The 16659-nt window shown below is 46.9% G+C and overlaps 2 protein-coding genes across 6 annotated transcripts in view; one reads left to right on the top strand and one right to left on the bottom strand.

Moving 5' to 3' along the window:
• Positions 1 to 8588, top strand: part of LOC128880105 (WD repeat-containing protein 18) — a 51422-nt gene extending 42834 nt beyond the window's left edge. The window contains exon 5 of the transcript XR_008457753.1: positions 8223 to 8588. The gene's annotated coding sequence lies outside the window, so the exon portion shown is untranslated. The remainder of the gene's footprint in view (positions 1 to 8222) is intronic.
• LOC128880111 (carbonic anhydrase-related protein 10) overlaps positions 1 to 13500 on the bottom strand; it is a 17513-nt gene extending 4013 nt beyond the window's left edge. Inside the window, exons 1-7 of one of the 5 annotated variants that reach the window (XM_054129828.1) lie at positions 12878 to 13500; positions 9836 to 9947; positions 9515 to 9565; positions 8607 to 8938; positions 5842 to 5937; positions 5661 to 5727; positions 3493 to 3647 (exon numbers count right to left, since the gene is read on the bottom strand). In XM_054129828.1, coding sequence (XP_053985803.1) covers positions 3493 to 3647; positions 5661 to 5727; positions 5842 to 5937; positions 8607 to 8938; positions 9515 to 9565; positions 9836 to 9899 — 765 coding nt within the window. In that variant the 5' untranslated portion in view covers positions 9900 to 9947; positions 12878 to 13500. Of the gene's footprint in view, positions 1 to 3492; positions 3648 to 5660; positions 5728 to 5841; positions 5938 to 8606; positions 8939 to 9514; positions 9566 to 9835; positions 9948 to 10277; positions 10632 to 12140; positions 12682 to 12767 lie in introns of those variants that run through there. The other 4 variants (XM_054129830.1, XM_054129827.1, XM_054129829.1 and 1 more) reach the window with 4 other exon arrangements.
• Between the last annotated feature and the right edge of the window lie 3159 nt (positions 13501 to 16659).

Here is a 16659-nt window from a genome sequence, read left to right as displayed (position 1 = left end):
GAACAGTGCTTGATGCTATCCGTGCACTCGCAGACAGAGGTCCATACGATTTTCTGGAAACTACTTGGGACGCTGGGTTTGAAGCTCCTGAAGACTGTCTGATAGAGTTTGCTAAAGGATGTTGGTAACGGAAACCGAACAGTGCTTGATCCGTGGAATTTTGCTGATGAACATGGACTGACTGTTGGGTTAGTAGACCCTAAGTCCTGTGCACTAAGCACTGTCTGTTAGCGCTATCTATATTCTGTGAAAGATCACAGTCCTCGTTACGTCGTAATATCGAAATAATGTCCCATCATAAACATACAACCGACGTTTTCTTACATGTCTATATACTATTTGCAATTCTGCACTGGAAGTTGTATGATTGACGTTCCCAGAAAGGGAAAATGGAAAGATCCTAAACCACCGAGTTAGGGCAGTTCCACACAGCCCCAGTCTCCCCAAAGATCGAGGATGTATATCGAATATCTTCTACACGAAAACAAAAACCAAACAAACAAAACGTTCAATTTTATGAATGGAAACGAAAATGAATTACGAGAACGGCGATTCAATTTACGATGGTCGAGCCATCCTTCGAATTCCCTCTTCGTTCCCAAATTAACCAGAATTACTACGGTTCCGCGTCCGAGTTACTCGCGAGCCGAGCATGTTATTTCGCAAAATTTACCATTACCGTATAATTTCGTTCGTCCGTTCGCGAACCGTTTTCAATTATTGAATCGCGAACGCCCCCGGGGCAACTTTTTATTTCATATCGTCGGATCATCGTTTCGCGAAACGAGTTCCACGTTCGACGATTCTTCGCTTTCATTCCGCGGACAGAGCGATATTTCATTTCGTAGTCGTAATTTATTCTGGGCGAATCAAAACGAATCACAATCGGGATGGGCGCGTATTCGCATCGGGGAAAAATGTAACCTCGAAAAAGAAAAAAAAAAAGTGGAATCGGATTAAAATCGTTTAAACGTTCGACAAAGGGCGCGGCGGTACTTCCGACGGAAGTCGATAGCCGAGTTATTGAATTCGAGATATTGTTTGCTCCCTTTGTTTCGCACGAGAGCGCGCGCACTTTCCGCGCTTTGTGCCCGCTTTTCTGAGGACAACGCACGACCGGTGGATCCCGTAATATTAAAACGCGAAATGAAACGACGACGTCGTTGCCAGCTTTTTTGATTTTCGAAAGTGCACCTATGCCCTTTCCGCGCGATCCATTTAGCTGATTGATTTCCATCCGGATGTTCATTACGTCCCGAGTGAAAGCGCTTACCCTTTTCGCGTTTTGAAAAATTACATACGTGGGGGTAATTGGGAGGGCCGTTCGCGAATTAAACCACACCTCCCCCCCCTCTCTCTCTCTCTCTCTCTCTCTCTTTCTCCCCGAATTGTTACATTGCGTGCTCGGCTGGAGTTATATACCGAACATGACAGGCCGGGTCATTTTGCAAAATTTCCTGTGGACTACTTCGAGGGTTCGGTCTGTAGACCCCAAGCTGTGTCTGATGACCCTAATGTGTACTGCAAAAGGACGTAGGTTACGCGAGGAAGCGTGGCCGGGTGTGTTTTGTAACAAGACATGGACTATTTCTAGCTGCATTTTGAGGAAAAAGCATAATCTACTCGGGGTGATGAGGGAACAGACCCTGTGTATTGTGTGTGGCGTTAAGTGCGTTCTGGAAAAGAACATTCGAGACGGTAATAGGGTCTGAGGCAGTACTAGTCACCGTAGGGGCCCCTCACACGGCTGCTTCCCCTTCTCCACGCCGCAGCTGCGCCAGGCATCTGCGCCGTGGTCGAACGCGTACTGTAAGGAGACCGCCATGACTGGCTAGTGGTAGCAAACACTATAGACAACACTTGGATGCTATTTGGACACCGCTGAAAGGGTGTCTTGGCCTCCATTAGACTTATATGTATATTTAGATACGCTGCGATAAAAGCCATGAATTATTAGTTGAAATCAAGCAACGTCCGATGCCCCCAACTTTACGTTGCAAATGGACGCGGATTATTAAGGGTAATCGTTCTGCAGGCCTAAAGTCAGCGGTAGGCAACATATTACTCGCGTGTTAAGCCGTGACCCGCGCCGCCATAACAATTGGCCCATCGGTGGAACAAATTCGAGCAGATATTTTCACAATTCGCGGTGTAATTGGTAGGGCCATTGTGTAATTGCCGTGTTTTAACAACGGTCGTCGCGAGTAATGGGCGGCGATAATGGCGGCCATAAGTGAATTCGCTCAACCTCCCGAATAATTGGAAAATTAATTCGCAGATTTAGCGTTCCAAAGATACAATCGATCAAATTTAATCATTGCGTTTTCCGAGCTATATGAAACAATTATCGTAAAGTACTCGTTCGGAAATTAATACGGGACGGACCTATTTACGCCCGAGTTTCGGTTATCCCCTCGTGATTGATAAATAAGAGGCTGTTATTATTTAATCACTTTACATATATACCCAGGCTGTATCAACGGTAGTTGATTTTAAGCCATCTTGACAGTAGCAGTTAAACGAAAAGGGCGTCGCACTCCGAATAAAATTGTTAGCGAATGAACGCTTAATAAAATTCTACTCGTAATCGAACTTTCCGAACGATTAAAAATTCAAGTCTACGTAAACCAGTTACCCCGTCCCGTTAAGCACTGCTGATCTAATACGCTTAAGGAGTCCGAAGTTAGCTCTTCGCTTTATTATCCAACAATATGATTTACCGCGTCGGGACGGTTCGTCCAGAAAGAAAGAAAACGCATTAAGTCATCAAAGTGTAATCTCGAGATGATAAAGAGCCCACGTAAACCAATTTCCTTTGTTGCCGGGTCGTGTGCGCCACGCGCCGGCGAGATTACGCTCGTCCCTGGCCACGCGAAATCGTTAAAAGAACATCAGAAACTACTTTCGTGCGTGAGTTACTGCAATTCCTCAAGTCGTCCCGGCCAGATACGATCCCTTCCCCCGGCCGCCGTTCGAAACGAAATAAAGTTCCAGACCGCGGCGCCGCATTTTCGATCCCACGCTTCGAAAGAGAAGGACGACCCTGGAGACGCGATATCAGGCGCGAGAATCTCGACGTCGAGTCTTTTGTGGCGGAGCCAAAGAAAGTGGCTAGTCGCGTTTTGGAAATCAGATGTTTCTGAGTTACGGCCTCTGTGTTGTACTCGATTAGGCGGTAATATGCAAATCTAGGCTAGCGAGGTCACTGGCTTCGTTTCGGTGCGCATTTCTTAGCTATTCGAAGGTGGACATCTTTGAACATAAGAGTCAAAACGTCTCTAGATGGAGAAGGAATAAAAGGTGCGCGTTAATAAAACAGGAGTATGTGCGAACACCTTAGGAGAACCACCGAAGGGGTGGTGAAAGTGGGGCGGGGATTCCCGTCTCTAAGAAATCGTTCAAGGTTGAGGCTGATTGATATTCAGTGGGACTGTCTGGCACGGCGTTAAGTTGGCATGTCGTCGGCTGATCGAAAAGCGTGACGATGCTCACCTGCTGCTTCGTGATGTATATCGGCTTGTTCAGGATGATCCACGTGGTGGTCTCGTGGCAGGCTGGCATCGTGGTGGAGCCGTCGTACGTCATGTAATATTTCGTGTCCGGCAGGAGTTCGTGCACCACGAAACGCTTAATCTCCATCGTCTGGCCTGTGTGCAATCGGTTAGGATCGATATCGCGGGATCATGACAAGCACCGTGACGCGCATACGTACCCCAATTAGTATCGACGTACCTGTACACACGCCACCTACACCTAACGTAATACCGCCGATCACCTTACGTGGCTGCCGCGTTCCCAGTCACTTAACGGCTAATGCCTGGGAGAAAAGTTCGCGTGCTATCGCGGACCACGGGCAATTTCGACCCCTGCCAAGTTTGCGAGTTTCCGGTCTACACGTGCATAACCGTGTCGCGATCGAGACAGGAGTTAACGGCGACCCGTGCACCTGCCTACCGGCACCTCCGTTGCTTTAGGTAACTTTCTGGCGTACCTCCGCTCGCAGATCGGGTTACGCGTGTTTGGGAGATCGAGGCGACTGTTGGGGATTTCCCTAGCTAGCGCAGGCTGCCAATCATAAGTTCTGGACCATATTTTGTAGGGATTAACAGTGGGAGGCTATCTCCGATTTTTGTAGAACTTGGTTGACTCGGAACCGTTCCAAAGTGTGATGAAATGGTGGCCTTGGACTTATGATCTGCAGAGATCCTAATTTTTACACGCTATGGTTGAAATCTGTTTATCGCTATCAGTAAGGAGAGACGATTCTTCTCTTCAGTTTTATTTGCCCATAAGCAGTTTTTCTCGAAGAATAAAGAGGTTGGAACCCATTACCTGTAATTAATGTCAGATTCCTCGCAGCAACTTAGATACCGACGCGATTGTATAAAGAACAATTTTTAAATTAAACGTGTCCTCCAAGTGGAATTTAATATCTGGAAACGCCCCAACTTGGCAACATTCAGTTTCCTTTTTAAAAACTTCTACTTCCACCCTTATTCTCAGGCTTGTGTCTATCTACCACTCTGTTCAGGTACGTCTGAACCTGAAATTTTCATTTATTTATAGACGCAGGTACCTAGAATGTTCGAGCGCATTCTAGTAACAATATGAAAATCGAAATGTTTGGCGAATATCGCATCTATAAATATTCGAAAACCTTCAGGATCGTTTAACCGACCTAACCCTCGGCTGGTCGGATGAAATCAATATGACCCAGGGTGTTCTCGCCAAGCGTCGTAACTGATACAGCACTCGTTCGTTTCAGACTTTTCGCGCCCGAGTCTACAAATATTTACGTATCGACTTGTGGAAACAAACACGGCACGGGATTATTATAGCAACGGTTATTCGCTGCAGAAATATTTACGGGGAAGTTATCACCGCATTCATTCGAGACAATTTCTAACGTTTCGCGTAGCTAGGGAAATACGACGAGAAGTATTTTTCCACCGGCGGAACCTCGATCCGAAATTGCGAAATATTAGATGTCACGGCGTTGGGAAAAATGAGGGGGCTGACAGTACAGCCCTCTGGGGCTGACCTCATAGCGGTATCACATATGTCACATAAAGGACCTGAGAGAACCATAAGATATCAAAGACGAATTTCGTCGCCATCAGCCGGCGACACTTTATGTGGCTCGTCCTACATAAAGAACCCCAACTCTAAAATACGATAAAAAGTTTGACCCCATTTTTAAATAATTCCACGGCAAAGCAACTTGCGGCGCCTTAACTGAGACACTAATATTGTCAGCCTCTTCGGGCATGAATTACTCGTTCCAAATAAACATGACCGAATGTTAATTAGAACCTTTCACTAATTCGCGAAAGAGTTCCCACAAAAAGTACGGCAACGGATTTTACATCCTACGTCGGCGTCGACGTTGAGTTTAAATAGATTCCACGCATATCAACATCCCTGAACGGCGCAAGACGCCCCCTTCTCCCCTTAATCAAGCAGATCTCATCAGACCAGTTACCTAATTTCGCCCTACGCGGAGTCGGAGCTGATTCCTTTCTTTCGGGCGTCCCTGCTCTCGGCAATCGCGATATAGTCGCGAGTATCTCGACAGAAACTCGTGAAACTCGAGTCTGTCTGGCACGCGAAGGGCGTGCGGGCTTTCTCTAAGTTCGGTATTAAACTACTCGTGCTCTCACCTTCGTATTTGATATTATCCAGCTGTTCGGTGAATATTCGCAGCTCCGGGTTCGAGCGATCCCCCACCTGAAAAGCCAACGGAGAGGGTATCTATGACGTATCGCTTACTCCGATCTATCGCCGGCGATTCGATCTTTCGAGGGGTGGCTCGGTGTACGGGCAAAGAGATTAGGCATGTACCTGGAGGAGCAGCGACACGGCGACGATGCCCTGCGCCCTGTGCAGGGCGTCCGAGAAGTTGTTGTAGAGCAGCGAGTTGAATCCGAATATTTGCAGCTGCGGGACAGAAATGCGAGATCGCGTTAGCAAAGTATTCGCCAGCCCCGGGGACAACAGGGAGAAAAAGAGTCGGTCGATAGGCGTGCTGGAAGCGAAACTCGAACCCAGACGGTCGCTGGACCGCGACCGGTGGTCCGACCAATCGAGCTACCATGTCCATCGACAGATTCCTATTCTCTGATGTTGCTGTTTCATACAAATTTTAAGTGGAAGGGTTGTCCCATTTCTGGTAATTGTAGCGAGAGTGAGTGGTCTAGGTCACGGGACTAATTCATGGGCTGTAAGTTTAAGAGTCAAAGGGTCCTCTACTGGTTCCTCAGGTTAACGAGTGTCAAAGTCGTACGTTTCAGCGTAAGAGAGTGAAGAATATGTGGATTGGATTGTTTCAGCGTCCAACGCAGACTAGTGGCGCCACCGTTGCGCTGTCACGTCTCGTGTGGCGCCAATAATTCGCGTGCTCGCCGTGCTCTAGGCAACGTACTTTAGAATTAAAATTCAGTATGGTAGCCGTTCACAGATTTATAAAATACTTTTCTTAAGTAAAGTGCGTTCGGTTAAATGTATAATAACCGGTTAAAAGACCTCAAATAAATGGTCTGAATAATCCATTATATAGTGTCCTAGCAAAATCGCAGTATTTATCCCAAAAATTGTCGGAGCAGAAGTTAACTCCTGTGAAATAATAAACTAGAAATTGATGTTTAAAATATTGCCTGCCGGAAATTGGATTGTTCGTGGATGATATTTTGCGTGTTCAATGGACAAATTAAAAACGCGTCGGAATGGATAAAGCCATCGCGAATGGTTTATCTTTTATTGTTCAATTTTGTTCCAATATCCCTGACACATCGGGAACACCAATTTCAAATTTTCTCGCCGCGAAGCGTATAAAATCTTCACTGGAGGCTTTCCGTTATAACGACCTGTTGTTAAAGGTCCACATTATTTTAGCCCGTGCAGTTTCACGGTTATTTTAATACTTGTAAAGAAAACCACTCGACCCAAATATTAAAAAATTCTGAAACCTCGACGGCTACAAAAAAAAAAAAAGGTTACCGTATAAAAATAAGTATCTCCAATTTTCAGATTTTCTTTTTCGTATTGACAGACAATATTCAAACAAATTATTTCTCTCGGACATTGAATAAATTTGCGGCGAAAAGTTCAATATTACGCGATATAACAAACTCGATGCACTTCAAAAGTTTCGTAATTTTTTTAAAATTTCCAATTTATTTAACTTTCCTCGTGAATGTACTCTCCACTTAGTAACCCGCAAACTGTTAAAAGCTATATATTTCCCGGCACGTATATCGCGATTCTATACTAGTAACCCAGTTGAGTGTTCTGACCCAGTTAAGGGATGAATACTTCAGTTTAGGAAAAGTCGAAAGTAACGATTTCAACGTTAATCAGTTTAAATCACGCCACCGTGGTAAGTAAAGGTAACAAAGCGAAGAGTTCGTATGATTTCTCTGATTTCATTTCCATTGATTCCTCTTTATTTCTTAGCTTGGATTTATTTTGGATTACAGGGAAGTACTGATTAAATCGCTGTCTGTGTCAGCAAATGGAAACATCTAGGTAGAGTGTCTGTATAGGAATTCAAGTGGAATGAGAAAATCAATGATCAGACAAGCACTCCACAATTCGGAGAAGAAGTCAAATTAATATCGTCTGTAATGAAATTAAAGCTGAATTCGTCGATTGAATTAACAAACGCAATAATTTCCACAGGAATTTAATTTAAAAATCTAAATAATCGATATTTACATTTTACGAACAAAATTTGTACCAATGAATGTCTGAGGGTTGTAGCTAAATAAACCGAATTGAATTCAAGCGGTGGAAATTAATATGCGGCTCGGAGAAACTGTTAATAAAACTGTCTTCGTTCCCGGGGGAAGACATTTAAGAGACAGCGGTATTGGAAAATTGCCATTCGAATTGAACAAAAGTTGAAACGAGAATTATTTCCCTTTACGACTCTTCTTTTATGAAACGAGCCATTTTACACGGTAATAAACACAAAAACTAGAAGTATTTTAGGACCTGGTAATGTGAACTTAATGAAATCGATAAAACAGTAATTTTAGACTATTTCCAATAATACAAATTTCAGAATTGGTTTCTTTATGATTCACTTCTACAACTCTTGCCCGATCCAGATGAAATTGTATTCAGTTACTTTCTATACTCCAGCTAAAAAAATACTCTACCTAATCTGTAAAAGTATCAGCTACAATTATTATTAACCAATACCAATGTTTCTATTGTTCCAGAAAGTCGCAACTCAAAGACCAAGAAGGAAAGATTTACCTCTGGCCCTCAGGAGCTGTAGCGGTGTTTTTGTAAGCTACAGTATGGGCTTACCAACCCCGAGGTACCCTAGCTAGAGGGAAGCCAGCAGGCCTCCAAAGAGATGAGTTGTCATGCGACAAAGAGATAAGAAGTTATAAATTTAAACGCATCCTGAGCAGGGAGGCGATCAGGTCTATTTCCCGTATAAGGGCAAACCATTATAATTTAAATGAATCTCTAGCGAGAAAGGGTATTAAAGAGAATAACATGATAACAATGTAAAATATGTATTCACAGGAAAAGTGAAAACAGTCAGACATGACTACACTATAATAAAGAAAAAGCAAAGCAATGCAAAGGCCTACCTCTGCAGGAAACGCGTGTCCATCCACCGTGTGCTCGCTACCAGTCCGATCGTCCAGGCCAAAGTGCAGATGGATCTCGTGGAACTGGTAACGGTAGCTGAGGGGCCCGCCAGAGATGTTGACGGGATGACGCGTGTCGTTGTCGTTCACGGCGAAGACCACGCTGTGGCCGGTGTTCGCGAGGACCCCGCTGACCTTGTGCTTGTCCAGATTCAGGGGCTGAAGGTTCGGGTCGAAGAGAAGCCTGGAAGGCTCGAGGTTCACCGGCGATTGGCGTCTGCCTTTGTGGCAGAGCCACCACTCGGGATTGATGAGACCCCAGAAGCCGGGACCTTCGAAATCGAGACGATTAGATACTCGAACGAGGCTTTCGGGCATCGATTAACCCGACCCTCGAGACTGGTAACAAGTTCGAAACGAAGTTCCCGCTACGCTAAGCCAGGGGGATTAGCCGGGGTATGAAATTATTCAGGGATCGTAGCAGAGTCGAGTGCTAACGGGTTTATCATTTTATAAAATTAAGCACTCGCGAACAAGCTTGACGTCTTAGTCGGCTACTTTTTGGATCAGAAACGGGGATTCCTGCTCTTTTAACCATTTAAATGGAACGGCTAGGCTCTCTGACGATTAGCGCCAGGAGTAAAAAGTATTTTTCTCTGTTCTTTTCGCGAAAAAAGGGCGATGTTAGTCGCGAGCTGGAGTCTGGACTGCTCGAATGCATGAGGTGCATTGAAATGGTATGAAGAAAATCAGAGTGTTCGAATATTAAGAGTCGAATATCACAAAAATGTACACAGAACTACGAATAGAAAATTGTGAGCCCACTGAATGTCACTTATATTTTCCCATAGCAAAGGAATCTTTTCTTCGCGCAGATAAGGAGCGATTCGCATAGTAGAATTCCTTACCGGAAATACCGTCATAGGTCCACCATTCCTCCCAGCTGACGGGCCTAGCTTCTGCAAATAGTTCATTATCAAGAATCCGCGCGATGTCATTTATGCAACAGCAGTCCTTAACCTAGAACCAGTTCCCGGGTCGAGTAGCAAGGATATTTGGCCACACTTCGCCGAATAACGAGCCACTCGTCTTCGTTACACACTTTTCCTTCTACCGAGAACAATAATAGCCCGCTCGACGTCTCTGCTTAATCCCGAGGTGGAAAAAGTAACGTTAAAACCTGTCAGGTTAAGAACCACTGGCGCCTCTACACGTCCGCGTCGTAATACCTTGTATCAAAACGATAACAAACACTCCCCAGACGCCCAGGAAGACGGAACTGAATGGGGCCATTCCTAGCGCTGCGCAGTCTTCATCAATTGTACATCATTCGTCTCGATTCTACAAAGCACATACAGAAAAAATAAAAGTTACCAGTTGATCCATACACGATCCATGCTCGTCGTCCTCCCACGCAGCGGTGTCGGACAATGCGTGATCCTGTGATCAGTCACGATTAATGAATCGGTGTATCTAATACGATTTTCTTTCTGAGAAGTTAACCGTGGCATGGCTCAAAGAGGTATAAATAAATAAAAACGTGACGTTAACACAGGCAAAACTTTCCAATGGTGATTTAAGTAGCCAGCAATCAGTAGCCATGATTAATGAATAGTCAGACAAGATTAGCCCTGAATGATCACAAACTACTGATTCGCGATTACACGTTACCAATGTAGCTTTCGACCACCGATCAACCTGACAACTGCGAATAATTATCGCAAAATTAATCGCCGGGGTAATCACTGCCCAACTCCGCCACGTGGTGACCAATTCTGTCCCCTCTCTCAGCACGCTCGCGAATCTGATAGAATCCAGCAATCGGCGATCGCGATCGTCGAACCGTTCAGGAACGGAGAAGGAACGATAACAATCGATCCACAGGCCGGAATGTCAAAGCACCCCGTGTAGAAAGGACTTTTAATTAACTAGCGTCACGCGAGCGTTCCGACTCGAGGATCTCCGCCGAGCTAGGGATCGCAGAGGCTACTGAACCCTGTTGGCTCCTCGAGAGGCGACGCGTGTCGCTGACGATAAGAGGAGCAGCTTGGACGAGAAAGAAAAGACAAATCCGCAGTCATCGTCGTCGGGTAGGACGCTCGAAAGGAGGTGGGGGTTCCCCACTCGATCCCCCACCCCCTGAATGCCACTCCACCCCGTTCCACGGCACTCGAAGCAGTGGTATTCTTAGGTCAGGAAAACTCGAGTGGAGTCCCTTCGGCGGTCGATCGATCGATACGGTAGATCCGATCTCGCGAAAGTGTCTCCAACCTACACAGAAGAGACGAGAGCCCTCCTTGTCCCCGGCACGATGACTCGGCTCTCACCTCCGCGTTTTTCTTTCACAACTCGCGAGACTTCTTCCGTTGCACTCGACCATTCCTCTACCGACGCGTCAAAGTTCCCCGCATGTGGAGAGGCTTTGAGTTGGGGGAGTCTTGGGGTCTAGTTCTCATCGTATATCGACATGCAGTTGGGTTCTTTGTAAGCAATCGTGGGACATGATTGGTAACTTTGGAGGTAATGGGACCTTTGTGTCGATGGACTCAAAAAACCGTCTGGGAGACCTAGGACTACTCTTTCGATGTTTGAACTCTACTGTTGTTCAAGAAGGCATGTGAACTGTCTCATGGTATGGCGTCTAGGAAGATTGCTCTATGTGTATGAACAATTTTGAAAGATTTACTATCGAGTATTCTGTGTCATATAGACTACAACCTGGTAGGAGTACTATTGCGTTTAACTAATTTTATAACACTCTAGTCCTGCAAAGAATTATGGAGGAGAATGCTTCTGGATAGACCACTGCCAGTATTGCTATCATGAAAGGAGGAAAACTGGATCCTTTCGCTTCGTAGACATAACCCAGGAACGCTCTAGCTATTTGCTTTACCTGTACTAATCCCTGGTTCAAAAGTAGATTTACTGATTAGTTTTTGAAAAAGGCTTGAACAAAAATGTCCCCACATCAAGTAATAGAATCGCTACAATAAATGGAATTTAGATTCATGGATAGGATTGTTATCACAGCAAAAAGATAGGACGCGAATGAAGTATCAGAACCTTCGAGACACGTTCAAGCGCTGGTTAAGACTTGGCGTTACAATCTGATGACTAATAGGCTTCCTATCATAAGAACAGGAAGACCAGAATTATTGAAAATACTTCACTACTTGTCAAGATTTCATGATACACCCTCGACTAACAAGATTGCTATCATAAAAGGATGAATACAGATACCTGTCACAACGTGGACATCACTCGCCAACACTCTATCCTCCTTATTCTATCAGTACTCAGGAAAGTACTTTAACATGAGACTCTGTAGTCTCTGAAGAAGGTTCACTGGATTAATGACTGACAGGACTATCACCACAACAGTAGTATCTCTCGAAGACGCTTCAGCTCCTCGGGTTCTAGGTTTGGAAAGCTGTACCCCCCACGACGTAACAGGACGATGCTACCTACCCGACCGAAGCCGCTCTCATCGTAAGTGCGAAAGAGCATTCCTTAGAGTGCAACGACTCGACTTACGGTTCTCGGCGAGTCACCTCCTGCGTCGACTCGTTTCATAGAAAACGTCCGGAACGGTTCGACAACTCCGTTTCGACACGATCCCTTATCCTTCCGGGGGGGGCCAACTGCACGACCAAGCGAGGACGTCAGAGGACTCAAGCGACACTACGCGACTGAACCGTCCACATCTCGTTCACACACTCGCGGTACGCGTCCCACAGCCAGGGATCCTCTGGTCGGTCGCGACGTTCGATCGCTAGGATTCAGCGGGAGGATCGTCCTCTTGGAGGATTGATCCGTCCACCAGCCGATCTGACGGGTGGCGTTCGTGGCAGAGTCGCGAGCGAGGGCGGAGAAAAAAGCGTGAGCGCCGAGAGGAGAGACAGAGGCGAGCGTAGGGTCGGCCGCGGGCGAGACTGGTGGGAGGACGAGCGTGCGGAATCGATCGGCGAAACGCGCGATGTTGTGCGGCCGAAATTTCGCGTGACGAGCGAAACGGGTTAGGCTCCTGCGGAAATCAATAAACGGCGATCGCGTGGACGCCAGGCGGAGGATCCACCGGAGTCCCCCAGACTTTGGGGTTCTTTGCACCGAGACCGCCTCGCGTTCCTACCCGGGGAGTCCCCGATTTCGAGCGATACCGACCGTGTACGCAAGACGGCGGATCCCTAGAGTTCTCCGGAGTCCTCGAGACTTTGGGTCCGTTGCTCTGTGTTCCGCTCGCGTTCCACTCGAGCGATGTCTTCGATACTGACCGTGGGCGCGGGTCGAGGATCCCCCAGAGTCTTCTGGAGTCCTTCGGAATCTGTTGCTCGGAGTTTGCTTCGCGTTCCACCCAGTAGAAACGCTCGACACTACCCGCGGACGCTAGACGGAGGATACCCAGAGTCCTCTGGAAGCCCCGCGGTTCGCGTCTATTTTACTGAACTCGTCTTGCGTTCCAGCCGGGGGGGTAAGTCCTCGAGTTTGGTCGGTACTGACCCTTTACGCGAGGCGGAGGATCCCCAGAGTCCTCTGGAGTCCCTCGGAGTCTGTTGCTCAGCGGAAGTCTTCGATCCTGGCCGATACTGACCGCGGACGACGACCAGGACTATGTCGCGTCTCTTCCCCACTTCCGACTCCTTCACGCGCTTTTCCACCTCGGCACTCGCACCTATGACAGGGCAGCACGCAACCGAGAACTCCAGACGATAGACGTGGGCACGCCTGTGGCGAGTGTCGGGGGGCTCTTGGCCCAGGGGCCGAGAGAGCTTTTTTCTCCCACGGAATAATTTCGTTAAAAGCGCGGCCCGCGCCTCGCGAAGGAACGACGAAGGAGGAACGACTGCCCTACGAGGCCGCTGTGTACGTTCCTCCTACCTCTCTCTCTCACTCCCACCCGATCTGTACTCCATCTAGATCTCCGTCAGGCCTTTCAGGCGCCGCCTACGACACGCATGCGCGACTCCTGTCCTTTCCTCTCTCGTTTCGCCAGGTGTCCTCCTCTGGCCAAGTGCGTTGCACTCGTTTGCTCCCGTATCGGGTGGCCCTCCTCGCCGTTCGGCCACATCGATGCTTCCGGACACGGCGGAACGAGCGTTTCGCGCCTCCGCGCTCTTCCACTCGGGCTTCCTCGTCGCGAAGCGACGTAGGACGTCTGCGCACATGCCAGGACGTGGCAAGGACGGAGCGTTCCTTCGGGGAGCGATACATCTGTACCGGTTATAGGAGCCCACTTCCCTTCCACCGGGGCCAGCGCGATCCCTAATGAATCGACCTTTTCGAGATGTTTGACCCTACCCCCGGCGCGGGGATAATCAATGGGCAGCGATGGTTATCGAGTCACCGTGCCACCCGAAATTCCTCGCTCGATCACGATTCCCGGCTGTCGTTCTATCCATCCGATCGCTCTTCCCACCCTAACCGATTAACCCTTACGTTAATAGCCAGCCACCCTTTTCCATATTTCACACGTACTTCACCGTGTACATACGTCCTTGTACCTTTTTTCCCCGAGTGTCCTTTGGATATTATTCTTCTACAGAGTGATCCCTCTTTAAAGCGTTCAAAATCCAGTGCGCTCGAGACATTTTAACGAGGAATGGCTCTGATTCTCTCTACCACTGATGACCTTGAAGAATTACAAGTAACATTAGGTTCGTTATTGAAGAGGCCATCAAACCATAATGCGACCTTGGTACGTCCTCCACTCGTCCAGTACCCCTGTGGATTACACCGTTAATTAATTAATCGTAATGTTCCCTTTCGACAGATAAAATAAGTTTCGCGCAATAAAGGGTTAATGGGGTTGGTTCGATCAATCATCGGCCAGGATTACGCCCTCCCCCTTTATCGGACATTTGGGTCGCCCTCCAGCCGGGAGTCGCGATTTCTCGGACAAAGGTCGATTTCGCAGATTGCGACTGGCGATAACGGCGGGCGACCACGTCGCGCGATCCTCCGCCGTTGGCGTTCAACGGACGTGTCGGTCCGGCCACGTGACCGACCAGGATCTCGCGCGGATACGCCGAAAAGCTCCTGACTGGTCGACTATGCGGAGCCGCTTATCGATTTTCAAAGCGGCATTGCCCGAAACGCCGCTCTCTGTGCCTCCCCTCGCCACGTCGCCGTCGTTCCTGCGATTCCGACGCGTGGCGCGAGGCGTAGAACGGCTGAAAGGTTGGGTGGGGGTGTGGAAGGGGAAAGGGTTGGACACAGAAAAAGCTGGAAAGTGGAACTCCGACCTAAGGCTCGGACTATCGGTAGAATGTTTCTGGATTTGAATATACGAACGCGCAGAACGAATAAATTATTGGAAGACCCGTTGATTTTCTGCTTCCTGGATTCATGTGATATTTGAATATTTCGTCGTGCTTGAACGACGTTACGAGTAGAATGTGGATTTCGTGTATTCATGATATAAATTATTAATAAATAACTTATACCACACTTACGCACTAGTGATTAGGACTGGATGTTCGTTACATTTGAACAGTGATTTTTGCATAACTATATTCGAATACTGCTCGACGTTTATTCGTAAAACGCGTAACCTATGAAATGTTCGAATATTAAATTATTTTAATAGCCACCAGCCATATCTCAACCGTGTCCGGTCCGGACCGTTTCCGGACCTGCATCCCCAATGCGACCGTGCACGCGGATGCGACTGATTGCCCTCCCCCCCGCGGCAGTTTCGGCGTCCCTCCCCGCCGTCCCATCCTCAACGAGGATATTGAATTCACTGCGAAACTTATGTTTGTTTTATTCATGCCGTGCACGCCTCCGGGGCGGCCGCGAGACGAGACACGTCAATGATTATGGGTTATCGATGCTGTCCGACGTCGCGGCTCCGCCACTATGCAGAAATCACCGCGACGGAGATATTGGCTTTGGATTTAAAAAAAGAAAAATACATATATCCGCTATTTGACCAGCAACCAGCAGAGACGGATTCGTTTTCGTGTCACGTCCCCCCTCCACGTCTGTTTCCTCCTATCCGAGCTACCTCGTGTGGTTGTATTTAGTCATTCGTCGAATCGAATGAAGTAATTCTTCCGTTCCGTTTCTCGTACTCTTTTTTTCCCAACTCGGCCACGCTCGACAGGGGAGCGTTTAAATCAACTTTCGGAATGGATGGATTTTTCTCTTTTTGTTTTTGCGTGTTTGGATTTTTTTTTTTTTTTTTTTTTGCTTGTTGGGTCCGCAGCGGTTGGGAACTGGAACATGGAAATATCGAATGAATAGTTTCTGGTACTTTCGGTTATGAAAGAAAATCGTCTACAGCGTTTTCTATGTTTAAAAAATATATTTTTCCTTTTTTTTTTATCGTGTGTCTTTTGGATAGCATTGGAATGACCCTATCTGAAGCTTCGCGTCTGTTGATCGTTTACGCAGTTTATTTAATCAACTTTAAGAAGAGACAGATCAAGATTTAGAACATTGATTCGTCCTGGAACTGTAATTCCAGTTATTTTTATCGGGAAAACGTCATAGTTAACCTCGTCTAATCCTGGACCGATCGATCGTTTAATTACATCGACCCAAGTGCGAAAGCACATTGCATTTTTTTTCTTTTTTTTTTTTTTTTTGTTTAACTAAAATTCACGTGAACTGGAAAAACCAGCTTTCTCCACCGTTATTATTATCCACTAATCAGTTTTTATTGATGCACTGTCCATCTCCAACAACATCGTCAAGATGATGTTTCAAAATACTGTAAACGGATGTGCATGTCCACATATATATACGGAGCAGAGTCATGTATAATTCCATGCCTCTATCCAAAATTATCGCGAGTAATACTGAAACTATTGCTTCGGTTCTGTTGTTATTGAAGTCTATGTAGATCTACTTCGGTCTAATGTTAATTTAGATCTGGTTAGTACTGGGCACAAATACTGGGGGTAGAGGGCACTGGACTCAGATACAGGGGGGCTAGAGGGTATTCGGGTTACATATAGGGAGGATAGAGGGTACTGAGCTCAGATACAGGACGGATAGAGTGTACCGAGCTTAGGTACAGAAGGCTAGAGGGTACTGAGCTTAGATACAGAGG

This window comes from Hylaeus volcanicus, chromosome 7, assembly GCF_026283585.1.
Source record: "Hylaeus volcanicus isolate JK05 chromosome 7, UHH_iyHylVolc1.0_haploid, whole genome shotgun sequence".
NCBI lineage: Eukaryota > Metazoa > Arthropoda > Insecta > Hymenoptera > Colletidae > Hylaeus > Hylaeus volcanicus.
The sequence above is the reverse complement of the archived record's forward strand: the minus strand, read 5'-3'. Positions and strand labels throughout refer to the sequence as shown.